Below are 19,208 nucleotides of genomic sequence, written 5' to 3'. Positions count from 1 at the left end.
TGTTAGAATAGTTGGGAGGTCAAGCATACTGATGCACAGCTGGTAGAACTGTTAGTCTAAAATTTAAATATTTCAATTTGGAATTATGCAAGAAAAATAACTAAATTAGGCATAATGATACTGAGGATAGCAAAGTCCTGACTATTGAACATATACCCCCAAAGGAAGTTGAAGATGGAAAAAAAAGTCAAAGACTTAGCAAAATATTCACAGCAACATTATCTGTGGAAGTGGAAGCAAAGTGGGTGCCCATCAATTGAGGAAAAAACTATGGTTTATGAACACAGCGGGAAATCACTGTGTTAAAAGACATTTTGAATACGGAGAATTCAGAAAAATATATGAGTATTTATGAATTACTGCAAAGCAAAATAAAAAGAACCAAGAAAACAATATATACAGTGACTACAAAAATACAAATGAAAAGTCACAAAATTGAAAAATAATTGAGTAACTGAAAAAGCAATGAAGGTCCTGAAGAACTGATAATAAAAACACACATAGAGAGGGATAGAACTATATAAGGACAGATTATTTTATACATTGTTAGATATGGTTTATCATATATTTTTAATTGTTTGTCCTTTGTCAGAATGGAGGGTTCAATCTGGAAGAAGTGATGGGAAATGACTATTATGTAAAGATGAAAAGTATCAATAAAAATATTAAAAAATATTTAAGAATGGAAGAAAAAGTGATTGTTTTACAAAATATTTCTTTGATGTCTACTTACCGTATGAAATTCATTAAGCTAACTTGGAAAAACTATTTCCATATTTTAAAAACAAGGAAACAATGAAAATTACCGATCTTCGAGGTCCTTATGTTCCACCTCAAGATTTTTGTGTATAGATTTTAGTATTCCATGTTTGGCAATGAGGGACTCATACTCAGAAGCCTGACGTTCATGAAGATTTTCCAGTTTTTCATGGTCTTTGATCAGTGCATCATACAGAGATTTAAGCTCTTCTCTTTCTTTGATTATAGATTCATTTTCATTTTCCAAGGCAGACTGCTGAATTAATAATTGGGCATTCTGGTTCATAAGTGAGGTATTTTGGGAATTAAGGGTAGAGTTTTCCACCTGTAATAACAGTCATAACATAACACATAATTAACAGAAAATAAAAAAATCTAATATTAATTTAGCAAAAAGTGAGTAAAAAGGATTTTGGAACAATATGATTCTCACATCAGGAATTCTTATAAATTAAGGAATCATAAATCTGTTCATAACCACTTTAAACTTTTTAAAAAACTAAAATTTTTGCTAAAAATAACTAAAGTTATAGTGATAATGTTTCCAATAACAGATAAAGAGAAGAAAACCTCTTCCTTATTCCTTTCAGAGGTTTCTAGCTGACACACACACACACACATATATATATATATATATATATTTTTTTTTTTTTTTTTTTTTTTTTTGGGAAGGAGATTTGTTTTTTTTTTTTTGCAGTGACAGACCTATCTCTTCCATTCTCAAGCTATGGTAGGATTTAGGTTCTTGGAAGGAAGGGATTGTTTTGTTTTTATCTTTGTACTCCCAGTGCCTTGCACGTATTAGGCACTTAATATCTATTGACTTGACAGATTAATGAAACTAAGAACAGCCTTAGAGTCCAAAATTATTTAAAAAGCCCTACCTGTATATCTCTTTTTCTAGTAACTGACTCAATTAAAAATTTGAGAAAAGGAAACCAGGGTTCATATGCTATAGTCATATATCTACTACAATCTCAACTTTTTAAAAAGTTCTAAAATTTATTTTATAGTTTGCATTACCATACCCTATTTATTCTTATTTTACTTATTTTTTATTTAGAAGCCTAATAATCTTGATATAAATACTCTAACCAAAGTACTATAAATATTTGAGCTTTATTTATTCATCCATGGTTAAGTTTTTAAACCAAGAATTAGTATCAAGTATTTGGCAAGACTGGTAACTGACATCAAAGTTTTCCATTCATAAAAGAATCTCTAGTTTTGATGAAAACCTCTCACCAAAAGTTTTATATAAAAATTACCTGAAGCTTAGCATTCTGAGTCTGCAGGGTAGTATTTTGTTCCTGTAAAGAAACAGTCTGCCGCTGAAGTGCAAGAATCTGGGCCTGTAGATTATTGTTCTGTGTCTCAAGTTGCTTCAATTGAGTTTTCAATGCTTGTTTCTCAGCTTGCAGGGTAGCATTCTTAGTAAAGAAACAACATAAATTAAAAAATACAAATTCAAGCCTATGATCCATTTGCTGAATAAAACACAAGTATCTAAAATAATTACAGACAAGGATTTTTGGAAACTTTATTCAGAAAATATTTTACATGATAATCTTAAACTCAAAGGAATTATCTGTAATTTTGTCAGCCTGGTGAACTTTTAATAAGGGTATTCCTTCTACCAGCAGACTGTAAACTACGATTCAGTAAATAAGTCCTAGGTGTTGCCTGGGGTATATTAAAGTTAAATGACTTTAAGTCACACGTGTGTGTGTGTGTGTGTGTGTGTGTGTGTGTGTGTATGTGTGTATTTATTTGTTTATTTATATTTTTTTTAGGCAATTGGGGTTAAGTGACTTGCCCAGGGTCACACAGCTAGTAAGGGTAAGTCATATATTTAATAGTGCCAGAGGTGAGAAATGAACCAAGATCTTTTTGATTCTAAACCCAGCATTCTGCATTAACTGCATCACACTGCCTTATTAACTTAAAATTTCATTGGGAATCCAAGACAGAACAGGTAATTCCAATACCAGTAACAGATTTCTGGGGCAGCTAGGTAGCATAATGGATAGGGCACCAGCCCTGGATTCAAAAGGACCTGAGTTCAAATCTAGCCTCAGACCCATAACACTTACTAGCTATGTGACTCTGGGCAAGTCACTCCACCCCAATTGCCTTGCCAAACAAAACAAAACAAAACAAAAAGAAACAGTAAACAGATTTTTGCAAACTTTTTTACAGTGACAAAGGACTTAACATGTTATTTAATTCAATCCTCATCACAACCCTGTAAAGTAGGCAAAGCCTACTTGAGGTTTTATATTCATTTTTCATAGGAACAGAAGGAAGGCCAAAGAGGTTAAACAACTTACTAAATATTAGCAAGAATTAGTCAAGAAGAAACTCAAACCCAGGTCTTCTGAAGCCAATCCAGTACAATACTGTACCCAGGTTTGATTCTATCTACTGTGCAATACTGGAAAAATCATATGCTACACTATGAACATTGGAACACAAAGAGTTGGAATGGAATAGCAGTATTTCACAAATAATGCAAACCAAGAAGCAAATAAGTCAGTAAGACCAATTTAAACAGTCTTTTTTGAAAACTTTGTCCATGATACTTAATGGACCTGACATTTTTATTTCATATATTTACAGTATAAAATTTCAATAAAATTACATTTCGTCTGCACTTCCTGGACAAGTTACAATATAAAAGATTTTCAATTATTACATTCACATAAGGGAACATTATTTCATTTAACAAGACAAGGGCTAAGACATTTATTTACTCTGAATATATCTAGAATTTTTAGTCTCAGAATTTAACACCTTATAATTTATATATCTGTATCACAAAGCATAGACATCATCAAAAACTAGAAGAAAAAAAGTTAAACACTGAAAATGGCAGGACCTTTCCTAAAAATATAAAATACGGAGAAAAATTAGGATTGATATTCAATAGAATGCCCTTTATCAGACTAAATGTCAAAAAGCAAGAATAATATGGATTTTACAGGTCATCTATGTCACGTTAAAGTTTTACACTATATACCAAAGAAACATGATTTCAAGTAGCACTAATTAAAATCTGAATAAGTAAAAAATTTTAAAATAGCATTTTACAATTGTTTGAAGCATTTTTATAGTTACTTACTTTATCAGACTAAATAATTTATGCTATGCAAATTATTTTACTTTTAATTTATTTTGTGTGTTTTCTGGAAGGAAAAGAAAAGAACCTACACCAGAGACCATCTTCAAAACAGTGGTTCTCAAAGTGTGGTCCATAGACACATGGAAGAACCTGAGACACTTTCAGGGGATTCATGACTTCAAACCGTTCTCATAGTAATACAGACATTTTAATTTCTAATGTGGTAAATAAGAGTACAACCAATATAAATAAAAACTCTTCGGGGAGCTCAATAATTTTTAAAAGTATAAAGGGATAATGAAATGAAAAAAGTTGAGAATCACTTCCCCAGAGGAACTTCTGCCCTGGAAACTCCCATATGCCTCCTTAATTGATGACTACCTCTCCTGGTCCATTATTTCAGGAAAGTCCCAGTCATGAAGCTTCACTTCACTCCCTCATCTTAGGCCAACTTTTCTTTAGCCTATACAACTATCTTGACTTCCCTCTCCCATCAAACAAGCAGCTGGTATTCTTGGGTAGGGCTTATCAATCTATTCTTGTAAAGCCACACTCACTGTTCATATAACTTTCAAGGCCAATGGGTTGCTTTTTGGCTACCATTCCCCTGTGTGTATTGTCTTCCTCTGTTAAAATATAAGTTTTTTCAGGGCAGGGACTTTGAGTTTCTATTTTTATCTATAATACTTAGAACTCTAGGATATAACATCAGAGTACATCTTTTGTAGGTAGGCTACGCCAGACGAAAACAAGCTCTAACAGGTTTTACCAAGCCAGTCAAGGACAAGCTGAGAGGGGTTCAGAGAGGCTAGTATGTCAGTCATTCAGTAAATCAGCATGAAAGTGCCAAAGGAACTATGGAGCACCAGGGATACAAAAAAAGACAAAAAATCTCTGCCATCAAAGAGCAAACAGTTTAACATGCAAACAACTGCGTACTGAGAGAAACGATTATTAATAATGAATGATTTGGGGAGATCCAGAGTTCTCTCTCTTTTTCTTTTCTTCGGCTAGGCAATAGGGTTAAAGTGATTTGCCCAGGGTCACGTAGCTAGCAAGTGTTATGTGTCTGAGGCCGGATTTAAACTCAGGTCCTCCTGAATCTAAGGCCAGTGCTCTACCTATTGAGCCACCTAGCTGCCCCCTCCCCCTTTTTCTAAAAGCCTCATTTCAAGGCTCAGCCTTGGAAGGGCAGAACTGAAGATAGCAGATAGGATTAACATTCTCCTCAATCTATGTACTGTTATCCCACCTAACCTTTCAAGGAATTTAATCTAAGGTAAAACTCCTAGCCCACAGTGCTCTGTTCAACCTTGGGTGGAGGACATAAATTCTTTGGTTAGATTGCCCAAGGCCGGGCAATTTAGAAGTAAATGACATACTCAAAGTTATCCCTACCCCCTCATTAGAATAGGCCTACCTCTCATTATAATATTCATTCTCTCTCATTAACTGTTAACTAATCAGATTTGATTGCCAGCCTCAGGAACACCCACTTTTCCAAGGGCATATAAACTGTGAGCCCACCATCATGATGCATCTTTGGTATTTGAGAGTGCTGCTGACCCATTTTATTGGTAATATGCTAGCATTATTAAAAAAATGATTAATTACTCTAACTTTTTAAACGTCACAGTACAAACAAGAAGATATATACAGGATAAATTCTGTATAGTCTCAGAGGGTAGGGACTAAGGATGAGGACGGGGCTGGGAAAGGGTTCATGCAGAAGGTGGGGCTTTAGCTGAGACCTTGAAGATGCCAGGAATCAGAAGTGCAGCACTATGTGTGAGGAACAAGGAGGCCAATGTTACTAGATCTCAAAGTACTTGGAGAGAAGTAAGGAATAAGAGGCCTAGAGAGGTAAGTAGGAGTTTTAAAAACTAGAGGGTTTTATATTTCATCCTAGAGGTGACAAGGAACCACTGGAGTGTAATGAATGGGGGGCAGGGGATGCCATGGTCATTCCTGCACTTTAGGAAGTTCACTCTGCCAGCTAAGAGAAGGATATATTGGAATAGAGAGAGATTTGAGGCAGAGAGACTACATTAGGCTACTGCAATAGTCTAAGCGCCTGTATACCAGGACAATGGCAGTGTCAGAGGAGAGAAGAGGGTTACAAAGGTAGAAATGGCAGGAGTTAACAAATGATTGGATGGGGAGTGAGACAGTAAAGAATCCAGGACCCCTAAGTTGTGAGCATGAGAGAGTACCCTCTATAGTAATAGGAAATTTTGGAAGAGGGGAAGGTTTGGGGTAAAAACAAGTTCTGTTTTGGACACAATGGGTTTCAGATATCTTCAGGACATACGCTTCAAGATGTTCAATAAGCAACTGGTGATGTGAGACTGGAGGTCAGCTGAGAGGTTAGGGCTGGACAAGTAGCTCTAAGAGTCATTTGCATAGGGATGACAACTACAAACCATGGGAGGTAATAATCACCAAGTGAGATAATATGAAGGGAGAAGAAAAGAGCCCAGGACAGAATTCTGGAGACACCCAGGGATTAGCTAGTGTGATGTGGATGAAGATCCAGCAAAGGAAGCAAAAAAGGAGCAATCAGACATGCAGGAAGAGAACAAGGAGAGAACAGTGTCATGAAAACCTAGAGAAAAAAGAAGAGGGTGGTTAACAGTGTCAAAGGCTGCAGAGTAGTCAAGATTACAGATTGAGAAAAGGCCATTAGACTTAGCAATTAAAAAATTATTAGTAACATTGGAGAGAGCAGTTTCCATGGAATTATAAATTGGAAGGTGGATTATGAGGGGTTAAGAAGAGAATGAGATTGAGAGAAAGTGGAGGCCCTATTGTAGATGACCTTTTCAAGGAGTTTAGATCATTAGTAACTTTGGAGAGAGGTAAATGATGAGGTGAGAAGTCAGATAATAAAGTAAAGAGAGGAAAGGAACTGGAGATACATACCATAAACAGCCTTCTGAAGGATTTTAAACACAAAAGAGAGGACAGATATGGGAAGTTAGCAGAAATAGATCAAGTGAGGATTTTTTGAGGATGAAGGAGATAGAGGCATGTCTACAGGCAGTAAGGAAGCAGCCAGTAGATAGGGAAATAAAGACTAGTGAGAGTAGGTATGAGAGATGGGGCAATTTGCAGGAGAAGGGATGGAATGTAATCACTTGTGCAAGTAGAGGGGTTTGTGTTGGCAAGTAAGAGTACATCCTCTTGAATGTGAAACAAGAGTGAATGACAGCATGGTGGAGGAAGTGATGTGAGATGAGGGGAGAAAAGAAAGTTCTTAGTGATTGGCTTCAGTTATTTCTTTTTTTTCTCTTTTTTTTGGGGGGGGGCAATTGGGGTTAAGTGACTTGCCCAGGGTCACACAGCTAGTAAGTGTCAAGTGGGACAGTAGATTTATTAGAGAGGTATAAAAGGGTTGGATTGCCTTCCCACAATGAGTCTGGTTACATACCATAAACTTGTAGTGGAGACAGCATAATTTCATAATTTTCTCCACTTTCATTTAACAACATGTGAGTAGGAACAAAGGCAGGTGATGATGGGAGTAATCCAAAGCTTGAGTTTTGAAGGCAAGATCTTAGACAGGATTAAAAATATAATGAAGAGAAGAATATAGTGTAGATCTGAACTGGCAGATTGGTAGAACATAGCATTAAAAGTTCTTCTCCAACCAAGTGTTTCCAATGAGTTTTAAGAATATAGAAAATGCCTTAGAAGAAGTGACTTTAGAGATGACCTTCTTTTAAAAATCCTAATGAACATTATGAAACCAAGCAGAAAATGTGGAGGCTCAGGCTCATCAAAAGTGTTTCTAATAAAAGATGGCAGAGTAAAAGCAGTGACTTGCTTGAGCTCTTCCCCAAACCCCTCCAAATAACCATAAATAATGGCTCTAAACAAATTCTAAAGCAGCAGAACCCACAAAAAGACAGAGTTAAACAAATTTCCAGCCCAAGACAGCCTGGATGGTGGACCGGAAAGGCATATCATGCCGGGTGGGGAGAGGAGCGCAGCTCGGCGTGGGCGCGCAGGCCGCAGCAAACCTTGAGCAGGCCTCAGAGGACTGAATCACAGGCAGCTGTGGTGGTTCCAGACTTCTCAACCCGTAAAGGCCAAAGACAACTTAGAAGGTCAGTGGGAAAAGTCTGTTTCTGCAGTGGTGAGAGAGAAGCACGGTGAGGTTCCAGCCCCAGTCCCTGAGCTCAGCCCCAGGGCAGTGGCTGCTTCCTGAGCTTCCAGTCCACAGACAGAGGGGGGAATCGAGTGGTTGATCAGAGGGGGATTGCAGGGATCTCTCTGCTGGTGCAGGATTCTCTTGCTTTGCCTGTGCTTGCATCTGGGTCATAGTTCAGGGTGGCAGTCCTGAGGCAAGGAGGAATGCTGGCGCGGTGGAGCTTATAGTGGCCGTGGAGAGGAAATGCTCACAGTTCCAAGACAGAAAAGAGTGCTTGCTGTCAGTCATAGACCACAGCACAGGCCAGGAAAGGAGTAAACACCTTGCCCTTGGTCATAGCACCTTGGAAGAACTGAAAATTTACAGGTCCCTAGAAGTATCTCTGAAAACAGCTGCACAAAAACCCTGAAGCTTGGGACAGTACATTCTCCACACTGGAAACAGACCTCTACCTTAACAAAGAGTTTATAACTCAAGTAACTGGCCAGGATTATGAGCAAGAAGCACAAAAAGAGTCAGACTATATTATCTTACTTTGGTGACAAAGAAGATCAAAACATACAACCAGAAGAAGACAACAAAGCCAAAGCTCCTACATCCAAAACCTCTAAGAAAAATATGAATTGGTCCCAGGCCATGGAAGAGCTCAAAAAGGATTTTGAGAAGCAAGTAAGAGAAGCAGAGGAAAAACTGAGAGTGAAGGTAAAGGAGACCCAAAAAAATACTGAAGAAAATAACACCTTAAAAAATAACATAACCCAAATGGCAAGAGGTCCAAAAAGCCAATGAGGAGAAGAATGCCCTAAAAAGCAAAACTGGCCAAATGGAAAAGGAGTCCAAAAGCTTACTGAAGAAAATACTTCCTTAAGAATTAGAATGGAGCAACTGGAAGCTAGTGACAATTTGAGAAATCAAGGCACTGTAACACTAATCCAAGAGAATGAAAAAATAGAAGAGAATGTGAAATATCTCATTAGAAAAACAACTGACCTGGAAAACAGATCCAGGAGAGAGAACTTAAAAATTATTGGACTATCTGAAAGCCATGATTAAAAAAAGAGCCTAGACATCATCTTTCAAGAAATTATCAAGGAAAACTGCCCTGATATTTTAGAACCAGAGGGCAAAGTAGAAATTGAAAGAATCCACTGATCACCTCCTGAAAGAGATCCCCACAGGAACACTCCTAGGAATATTGTAGCCAAATTCCAGAGTTCCCAGGTCAAGGAGAAAATATTGCAGGCAGCCAGAAAGAAACAATTCAAGTACTGTGGAAACACAATCAGGATAACACAAGATTTAGCAGCTTCTACATTAAGGGACCAGACAGCACGGAGTATGATATTCCAGAGGGCAAAGGAGATAAGACTACAACCTAGAATCACCTACCCAGCAAAACTGAGTATAATCCTTCAGGGTAAAAAATGGTCATTCAATGAAATAGGGTACTTTCAAGCACTCCTGAGGAAAAGACTAGAGCTGAATCTAAAATCTGATTTTCAAATACAAGACTCAAGTGAAACATGGAAGAGGTAAACAGGAAAGAGAAATCGTAAAAGACTTACTAAGGTTGAACTGTTTACATTCCTGCAGCGAAAGATATTTGTAACTCATGAAACCTTTGTCAGTATTAGGGTAGTGAAAGGGAAAAAAAGTATATGAATGTATAGATAGATAGATAGAGGGCACAGGGTGAGTTGAAGATGAAGGGGTGATGTCTGGAAAATAAAATTAAGGGGTGAGAGAGGACTATACTGGGAGAAGGAGAAAGGGAGAAGGAGAATGGGGTAAATTATTTCACATGAAACAGACAAGAAATGGCTTTTACAGAGGAGGGGAAATGGGGGAAGGTGAGAGGGAATGAGTGAATGTTATTCTCATAGGATTTGGCTTAAGGAGGGAATAACATACACAACAGGGTATGGAAATCTGTCTTACCCTATAGGAAAATGAGGGGGGAAGGGGACAAGAGAGCAGGGGGTTGATAGGGGGGAGGGCAGATTGGGGGAGGGGATAATCAGAAGCAAACACTTGTGAAGAGGGACAGGGTCAAAAGAGAGAATAGAATTAATGGGGGATAGGATAGGATGAAGGGAAATATACTTAGTTTTCTACAACATGACTACTATGGAAGTGTTTTGCATGACTACACATCTATAACCTGTACCCAGATGCTTGCCTTTTCAATGAGAGTGGGTGGGGAGGGAGGAAGGGAGAAAATGTGTAACCCAAAGTTTTAAAAACACATGTTAAAAATAAAAAAAAATAAGAAAAAAGTGTTTCCAAAAATAAAGTAACTAAAATGTCCATAATTTTAGACCCAGAGGTTATACTACCAGATATAGATGCCAATGAAGTCACTGATAAAAAGAAAGACCCCAAATACAACAAAATGTTCATACTAGAACTTTTTGTACTAGCAAAGAACTGAAAACTAAGTACACAAATGGAATGGAATATTACTGTGTTATAAGAAACAAAGAAAATAAATGACCATATGGAAGCATGAAAAGACATATTGACAGATGCAGAGTAAGGTAAGCAGACCAAGAAAACAATATACACAATGACCGCAACGATACAAATGGAAAAATCAACCACTGAACAATAAAAAGTGAATGTTGCAAAAGTAGAAAAAACAAGCATGTTCTCAAAGAAGAGCTATGCAAAGACACTCCCAACCCCACTACTTTGCAGACAATATTGGTTGGTTGGTTGTTGTCTTTCATTCTAGAAGAGGACCAAAATGACATCATTATGTTAGAGTCAAGAAAAGAGGTCCATAGATGTAGAACATTGCACATATTTTCACACTTCTTTGATGTACTGATTAAAAAAAGCATTTATGAAAATGATTTCCATTTGAGAGGATAATGAACTCTAATAAAAATACTGATATACTTACTGAAATGCAGAATTGTTCTAGAAATACAGAAATGTACTGATCAGTTATTTATTTTTTTTCTTCTTTTCCTTTAAAAATACTATTTGTTAAATGGGATGGCTCTCTAAGAGAGGAAAGAGGGAAGAATGATGGGAGAAATTCTGGCAATGTAAAAACAACTATATAAATAATTTTTTAAAAAGTGTTTGCTACAGTCTGGGTGAAAGTTGCATGCAAAAGCCAAACAGTAGAGGGATTTCCTCTAAATTCCCTAAAAATGGGGCAGTTCTCTAAAATATTCTGCATATAGATATATTTGGCTGATTATACAAAGCCTGGTTAATTTACTCTCCCCCTTTGTTTTCCTCTCAAATAGATTCCTCCTTCAAATAATACTATTCGTTAGTTCTTTAAACAAGATTTTTTGTTCCCCTTTCCAGAAAAGATTTCTCTCACTCTCTTCATTAACTATCCTCTCTGTCTAGACCCTCTGTTTTATGACCCCTAGAATTATCTGATGTCCTGCTAGTAACTGAGGGATGATTCAAACTCCAGTCTTCCTGACTCCAGGTCAAGTATTTAATCTACCTAAATGCCTTTCACAAAGATAGCAAATATCAGAGGCAGGATCTTAAGCCAAGTCCTTCTATTCAAAATCTAGTAGGAACTTAATAAATACTTGTTGCTCACAAAACTTCAATGACTCCCTGCTGCCTTTAGGATAAAGTATAAACTCCATTTGTCAATTAAAGTCCTTCAAAATCTCCTACCTAATCTTTCCAATATGATTATACTCTACTCTTCCTCATTCATTCTACATTGTGGCCCAACTGGTCTACTTGTTCCCTCTACATGACAATCCATCTTTCTCTTCTGTTTGCCTTTCCATGGGTTATAGCTGAATTCTGAAATGTTCTCCATTTTCACCTCTGCCTCTTCAAATCCTTAGCTCCCCTTTGGGGCTCACATCAATTGGCCTTTCTTTATTCCCTCTCTTGTTAATGCCTCATCACCATCATTGTATATTTATTTTATATATCTTCCTTACTAATCTGTTAAACCGGAAAGTACATGGACAATCTTACTTTTGTATTGGCACCTAGCACATGTGGCGCATGTTACAAAGAATGTGGTCAGTGGATAAATGCTTTTTGGTTGATACTACAAATGATAACTTACATAGAAGAAGTAGTAAAAAAAAAAAAAGGCTTCATGTAGGAAATAGATGTGCTTAAGTCGAAGAGAAATACTAAAGGATAACAAATGGGAAGCCACAATATAGGGTAGCTTTAAGCTTCAATACTTTCAAACTACACTGACTTTTCTGACACTCTGTATACTATAAAACCTAGAATAAAGCTTTCAATTAATTGGGTAGATGCTCTATGAAGGATTTTTAGAAGAACATGGATACAGGTTGCAGGATAAGGAGGCATGGATAGCGGTCATATCTTAGAAGATGGAGAGCCTACAACCATAAAGAGTCTTCAAAGGGCATCTTGTCTAATGAAATTATGGATTCATCAAAATATAAAAGTGAAATTATCTATATGCCTTTATCTGGTTTAAACAGTTAGAAAACAAGTTATTCAATTCCAGTGTTTAATAATATGTTTATTTTCTTCTTTTAGACTGTATTTAATCTAAACTTAGTAACTAAGAACAAAAAAATTCCATATTTACAAAGTAAAAGAACGAGTTTGTCACAGTCAAACTGTCAACTCCATTATTTATCATTTGTTTTAAAATATGTATATTAACTTCAACAAGATAACGAGAAGTTCTGTTTCATTTATTCCCCATTCTCAACTTTTTCTTTATCAATTTAAACTACATTATTTAAACTGTGAGTTGACTTCAGTTGTCAATGCTCTTCCAATATGGATTCTTCTGTAATACCTGTATGTCATCAACTTTTCACTGAGGTTATGAGATTATTGATATGTGACATGAACTAAAACACATCAGTGTGATATATAAAGAACTGCAAGTATTTCTTGACTTTTGAGTGCAATGTACAGTAATCCAATTGATAAAATACGGAAATAATTTGTTTTATAAAACCTGAAATAACAAACAATCATTTTTTATATTAGAGTACACAGTATTTCATATTGTGGTGTTTATTAGCAAAGTGTAATATTGTAATCCCAAACCTATAAAACTATCTTGAGACCATTCTATAAGCAATGGATAGGGAATTAGGTAATTTAGAATTCTTTGGTTAATGTCAAAAGGGGAAAGATTTGGAAAGAATGTGGCTTGCAAGATTGATTGGTTGATGGTGAGGGGACTGGAAGACATACTATATGAGGTTTAGTTCAAAGAACTGAAGCTGTTTAGCACAGAGAAGAGAATACTTGAAAGGGAGGTGCCTGGTACTTCTGTTTTAGAATATCTGAAAGGCTGTCATTTGTTCTGCTTAGATCCAAGGGGCAAAACTAGGAACAATGCATGAGAGTTGCAGCAATGAAGATTTAGGCTTAAAGGAAAAACATCCTCATAATCAGCGTTTATAGTCAAAATTTATAATCAGAGTTGTTCAAAATGGAATAAGAAGCCTCAGGAAATAGTACAGTTTTCTTTCACTGTAGATTTTTAAGCAGAAGCTAGCCTCTTTGGACATTCCTGTTTATATACAGGTAAGAAAAGCTTCTAAATTCTTTTCTAGTTCTTAAGATTATGTGATTCTGAGAGGCAACTAGGTGGCATAATGGATAGAGGTCTGGCCTGGTAGTCAAGAGGACCTGAGTTCAAATCCAACTTCAGACACTTAAGCCCAATTGCCTCACCAAAAAGAAAAAAAAAAAGATTATGTGATTCTGGCACTCCCTCCGTTGACAACGATTATAATTTCTCTGGCTTAGTAGTAGATGGTCTCAGAGTTGTGGTGGCTGAATAATTCATTACCTTGTGTTCAACATGGTGATAAACTTCTCCCAAACCTTGCTTGACAGGTTCTTGGACTAAAAATATAGACTGTCCATCAATGCATCCATATCCTCAATAACTTCCACACTACAATGAGTCATCAGAATAGGGCTTTCTCAGATGTTTAATGGCACTTTTCTTATAAATGCATTGAGTGAGAGAGGATTCTGGGAAGATGGAAGTAGGTCAGAAAATTTCAAGCTCTCAAGATTTTCCTCCACAAAAGAGATAAAATAATACCTCTGGGCAAACTTATATCTGTGAAAACAAATAAGAGTAGGGGCAGAAGAGGGGTCCTCTTGGGACAACTGGAGAAGATATGAAGACAAATCTCAAGGTCTACTTTAACAACAAGTGGCAAATTGCTTTAACAACAAGCAGCAAGCCCTGGGGTTAGCTGGTTTGGGAGGCTGCCTTCCTCTCAGCCATAGGAACTTTTACCCTAAGGACAGAGAGGGGAGTTGGGCATCTGACCTGGGGAAGATTGAGGGAACTTCTACTGGTTGAGAACACCAGACCTAGCTGTGCTGCAGCTGGGGGTGAGAAGGAACCAGCACAGACCAGGTGAGTGCAAAAGCAGTGGGACAGGATACTGCTGGCTGTGAGCACTTACAGCAGACTGGAGGTCTTGGTTTGAGTTCAAGGTGAGAAGGACAACTGAAGAGGATTACAGTCCAGAGGCACCATCCCCCATACCTCAGGACTAGAGGTGGTTATAAAAACTAAACTATTACAAAAAAAAAAATGCACAGGCAAAGAAGAAAGAATTCAACCACAGAGAGCTACTAGGGGAACAGAGAGGATGGGGTGTGTCTTTAGAGGAGGATACTGAAGCAAAGAAATTCTCTTCTACCCCAAAGACTAATGTCAAATGGTCACCTGTCCAAAAAGAATTCATTGAAGAACTTAAAAAAGACTAAAAATCAAATGAGAGAGATTGAGGAAAAACTAAAAAGAAAAATAAGAAAAAAACAATACAAGAAAAACAAGATTATGAAAAGAAAGTCAATCAATAAGAAAAGGAGATCCAGAATCTTAAGGAAGAAAATGATCCCTTGAAAATCTGAATTGGGCAAGGGGAAGCCAGTGAAGTTATAAGAGATGAAGAAATGAAAAACCAAAATATAAAGAATGAAAAAATAGAAGAGAATGTGAAACATAAGAAAAACATCTAGAGAACAGATTAAAAAAAAAGAAAACATAAGAATAATTGGACTACCTGAGAGTTCTGATCAAAAATATAATCTTGATATAATAATACAAGAAATAATTAAAGGAAATTGACCTGAAGCATTAGAACAAGGAAAGTAGAAACAGAAAAAATCCACTAATCACCACCTGAAAGGGATCCTATGAGGAAAACTCACAGGAATATTGTAGTCAAATTCCCAAATTCCCACATCAAGGACAAAATATTGTGAGCAACAAGAAAAAAACAATTTACATATGACGGTGCCACAATTAGAATCATGAACAAGACTTAGCAGTGGTGACACTAAAGATCGCAGGTCTTGGAACATTATATATCGAAGAGCAAAAGAACTGAACTTCTAGCCGAAAATATCATACCCAGCAAGGCTAAGCATAATTCTAAACGAAAAAAAAAAATGGACATTTGATCAACTGTCAGACTTTCAGGTCTCTGTTAAAAAAACAAACCCTGATCTCAACAGAAGATTTAACATACAAGAGTCATGAGAAATATAAGGTACATACCAATGGCCAATTACAAGGGACTAAATAAGGATAGAATTACCTTCTATGTATGAAAAAATGTAAAACTTACGTCTAAGATTGTTATTAGTAGTTAGACAACTTATAAGGTAGACTGGGGTAGACCTGAGTACAATATGACTTCAAAAAGTAAAACCATTCAAATACAGCTAAAAGAATAATTGTTTTTTACAAATGAGGTGCAAGAGGAAGAACCAATACAGAAGAATTAGATAGTGGAGGTGTGCTGTTAGTTCTGGAAACCTACTCTCATCAGGAATGGATTTAAGAGGGGAAAATACATACATTTAGAAGAGTATAAAAATCTTCTAAATTTAGAAAGAAATAAAACTCTAAGAGGATAGGGAGGAGGTGAGGATAAAGGAGGGATCTTAAGAAGGGAGAGTATAGGAACAGGTCTAAAGGGGGATACAGAAGGAGGTTTAGATTTAAGGGAGGGATTGCTAGAGTGGGGGTAGATTAGGTAATAGAAGGGTAAGGTAGTAGGTAGAAGTTAAAGTAGAGGAGTTAGGAGAGATAGGAAAAAAAAGATATGCATAAACATAAATACAAAGATTAGGACTAGAATCTCTTATGGAAAGTATGTGTTTATATATGTATGTATGTGGATATATGTATAAATGTATGTATATCTATCAATACCTACATGTAAATATATCCAATGCTCAATTGCAGCCTTGGGGGAGAGGGCTGGGGGGAAGGGAGGGGGGAAAAAAAAACAAAGTAAAAAATGTACAGCAGAGAACAAAAGAAAACCTACAAGGAAGCAAAGAAAAAATGGACAGCTTTCAACATAATGCACAATATTTAATACATAGGCTTTCTTGAAATGACAAGTTATTGCTAGATATTTTAAATCCTCTCATGTTCTGCTGTGCAAATGACATTTTTTTGTTTTTGTTTTTTTGTTATTTTACGGTTAAGTTTATAATGTTTCTTTTTTCTTTCTTATTATGTATTTGAGTTTTAGTATTTTTCTAAAATAATTTAAAAAATAAATGCATTGAGTGACTTGGAAGAAAAGTTAATATATGAAAATAACAACTACTGTTACCACGAAATATGTCATTCAATTTGCTGTTTGACTTTCAAAAAGTTTTGTTAAAGTAAATTCTTAAGAATATTGAGATTATTTGGTAAAACTTATAATAGATATTTTAAAAATGCAGTAGTAAAGGAAGAAAAATTAGGTAAACTTCCTGATTTATACTTTAAGAAATCTTTAACTTTTATACAGCTTAATTCAATAAATTCTAATAAAACAAAAATATACTTACATTCCTCTCCACCTCAATTAATCTGTCTTTAACCTTCAAAAGCTCTCTAGTTGTCTCTTGACTTTCTCTTTCCCATTTAGTATCATCACCAGATCTTGGAGGAGAATTCTGCAGCATTCTTTCTTCCTCTTGCCTTTGTTTAAGAGCTTCATAATTTTTCTTCACCTAAAACATCATCAAAACATTTTAAATGGAAAAAATTACCCACTTTAAAAGTTATTCCCCTGATTGTGGGTTCAAATGAACATATTTATCATGTATTCTGCTAGGGCCAGAGGTTTTCAAAATGGACCGTACTGCCCCCAGAGGGGTACTGGAATGATGGTTGGGGGTAGTCGCCTTAGGTGCAATTTGGGGGGAGGGTTGAATAAAAATAAATGCGTGGTGGAAGCATACAGAAAGAAGAGAAGAAAATTTTGAAAAACCATTCATACAGGTTTCATCTATTGTGTAACAGAGTTAAAGTCATAGTGATTACATTATTTTCCAAATAAACACACAAAATGCAAGTAATAACCGATCAGTGATCAAGCCCGCCAATAGGTCTTAACAAGCAAGTGTTAACAGGCAAGCTTGTTGTCCACTGTTGGAAAGTCCAGCACACATTGGCATGAATATGGGCATGTAATGACTTGTCTACAATATAATACTCTATGGTTACATGATGCAATATTGCATCATTGAAATTTTAATGCAAGAAAAACCTCCACAAATTTACAATAAATTATTAAATTTAAGACACATCATTAAAAAATTTTTTTTTAAATATTTTTTTTGAAATGTCACAAATTCCAAAAAACCATTGAGTTAAAGAAGGTAGATTTCCAGGGAGGTGCTGAGTAATTTTTTTTTTTTAAAAGGGGGCAATAAACTAAGTAAGTTTGGGAACCTCTGGATAAGAGCTAGGTTAGTATTTATTAAGGTCAGTATTTATTCAATCTTGTCTAACTCTTCATGACCCTATTTGGGGTTTTCTTAGCAGAGATACTGGACTGGTTTGTCATTTCCTTCTCTAGTTCCTTTTTCCAGATGAGAAAAACTGAAGGAAACAGAGTTAAGTGACTTGCCCAGGGTCACATGGCTAGTAAGTATCAAAGGCTGAATTTGAACTCATGAAGATGAGAGTTCCTGACTCCAGGGCAGGCACTCTATGTACTAGGGAGCTCCCGAGCTGCCCTCAGGTCTGTGTAGGAGGAAACAAAGTGCTGATGGGCTAAGATTCATGAGGCCTACACTCTAGGCCTAGGTCTGCTCAATGTCTTGGATAAGTCATTCATGTTGTCCTCAAAGAAAGGAGTAGACTAAACCATCTCTGAGGTCCTTCCTGTCTGGACCCTCCATGGCTGAGCCAACAGGGATTGGGAAAGATGGCGAACACCTCCTTCAAGGGTCACTGAGTCCATTTTGACTGATGACTATGCTGAGGCCCACAGAGCTGTAAAACGCTTTGCCCAAGGTGACTTCCACAAACACAGAACAGAGTCAGTATTCTGATTTTCAATTCAGAATTCTACCCCTGGATCACACTGCCTGCCCAATGAGAGGTGCTGTGTGGTCTTACAGCCAGAGGGCTGGCCTTCAGGGTCAGGATGACCCAGGTTCTAATTCTTCTTTATACCAGGTCATTTTCTTATTTATAAAAATAAAGATAACAAAAGACCCCTAAATCATTGAGTTGTTGTGAGGACAAATGAAATACTGTACATAAAGCAATTTGCAAGACCCTAAAAGCTATACAAATATTTTTAAAATTTAAAACTGTAAGAATGCTAGCCATCATACTAATCATCATTTTAAACCACAGTTATGATTTCATTGGTGTAAGAAACACCTAGTAAGGGAACTCCTTTTACCAATTTAAATTAGCCCCTGCTCTCTATGGCCTAGAGCCCCATTCTCCCAAGCCAGGCCCCTGTGGCCGTCTGCTGCAGCCCACTGCCTGACAATGGCTGCTCCGGAGCTGCCGCTAAGGTCTACATCATCACAACAAGAACAAGCAACATGGCAGCAATCTTGTCCAGCGGTTCACTCGTAGCAACCCATGACTACTACCGAAGGCGTCTGGGTTCCACTTCCAGCAACAGCTCCTGTGGAAGTGCGGAGTGTTCTGGGGAAGCGACCCCCCATCATCCTGGTCTTCCCAAATCAGACACAGGCCACTGGTGGGCAAGCTTCTTCTTCGGGAAGTCAAGTCATCCATTCATGACACCTGTACTGGAATCCCCAGAGCACTCAGGAACTCCTGTGACCTGGCTCAGGAGGCCATGAGGAAGTAGCATGTCAGCAAGCCCAGGACGACCAGCACTGGGGCTTCTGCATGAGCAGCAGCGCCCTCCTTGCTGTTCCCCC

At 37.0% G+C, this 19,208-nt stretch overlaps 1 protein-coding gene and 1 pseudogene across 10 annotated transcripts in view; one reads left to right on the top strand and one right to left on the bottom strand.

Moving 5' to 3' along the window:
- CCDC88A (coiled-coil domain containing 88A) overlaps positions 1-19,208 on the bottom strand; it is a 172,798-nt gene that overhangs the window by 31,108 nt on the left and 122,482 nt on the right. For all 10 annotated transcript variants that reach the window (XM_027865057.1, XM_027865058.1, XM_027865060.1 and 7 more), the window contains exons 18-20: positions 16,860-17,024; positions 2,028-2,189; positions 807-1,084 (exon numbers count right to left, since the gene is read on the bottom strand). In XM_027865057.1, coding sequence (XP_027720858.1) covers positions 807-1,084; positions 2,028-2,189; positions 16,860-17,024 — 605 coding nt within the window. The remainder of the gene's footprint in view (positions 1-806; positions 1,085-2,027; positions 2,190-16,859; positions 17,025-19,208) is intronic.
- On the top strand, positions 18,861-19,180 carry LOC114045203 (annotated as a pseudogene).

Source organism: Vombatus ursinus, unplaced genomic scaffold (genome assembly GCF_900497805.2).
Source record: "Vombatus ursinus unplaced genomic scaffold, bare-nosed wombat genome assembly UNPS02014778.1, whole genome shotgun sequence".
Taxonomy (NCBI): Eukaryota; Metazoa; Chordata; class Mammalia; order Diprotodontia; family Vombatidae; genus Vombatus; species Vombatus ursinus.
Note: the sequence above shows the minus strand (reverse complement) of the source record. Positions and strands in the feature narration are given on the sequence as shown.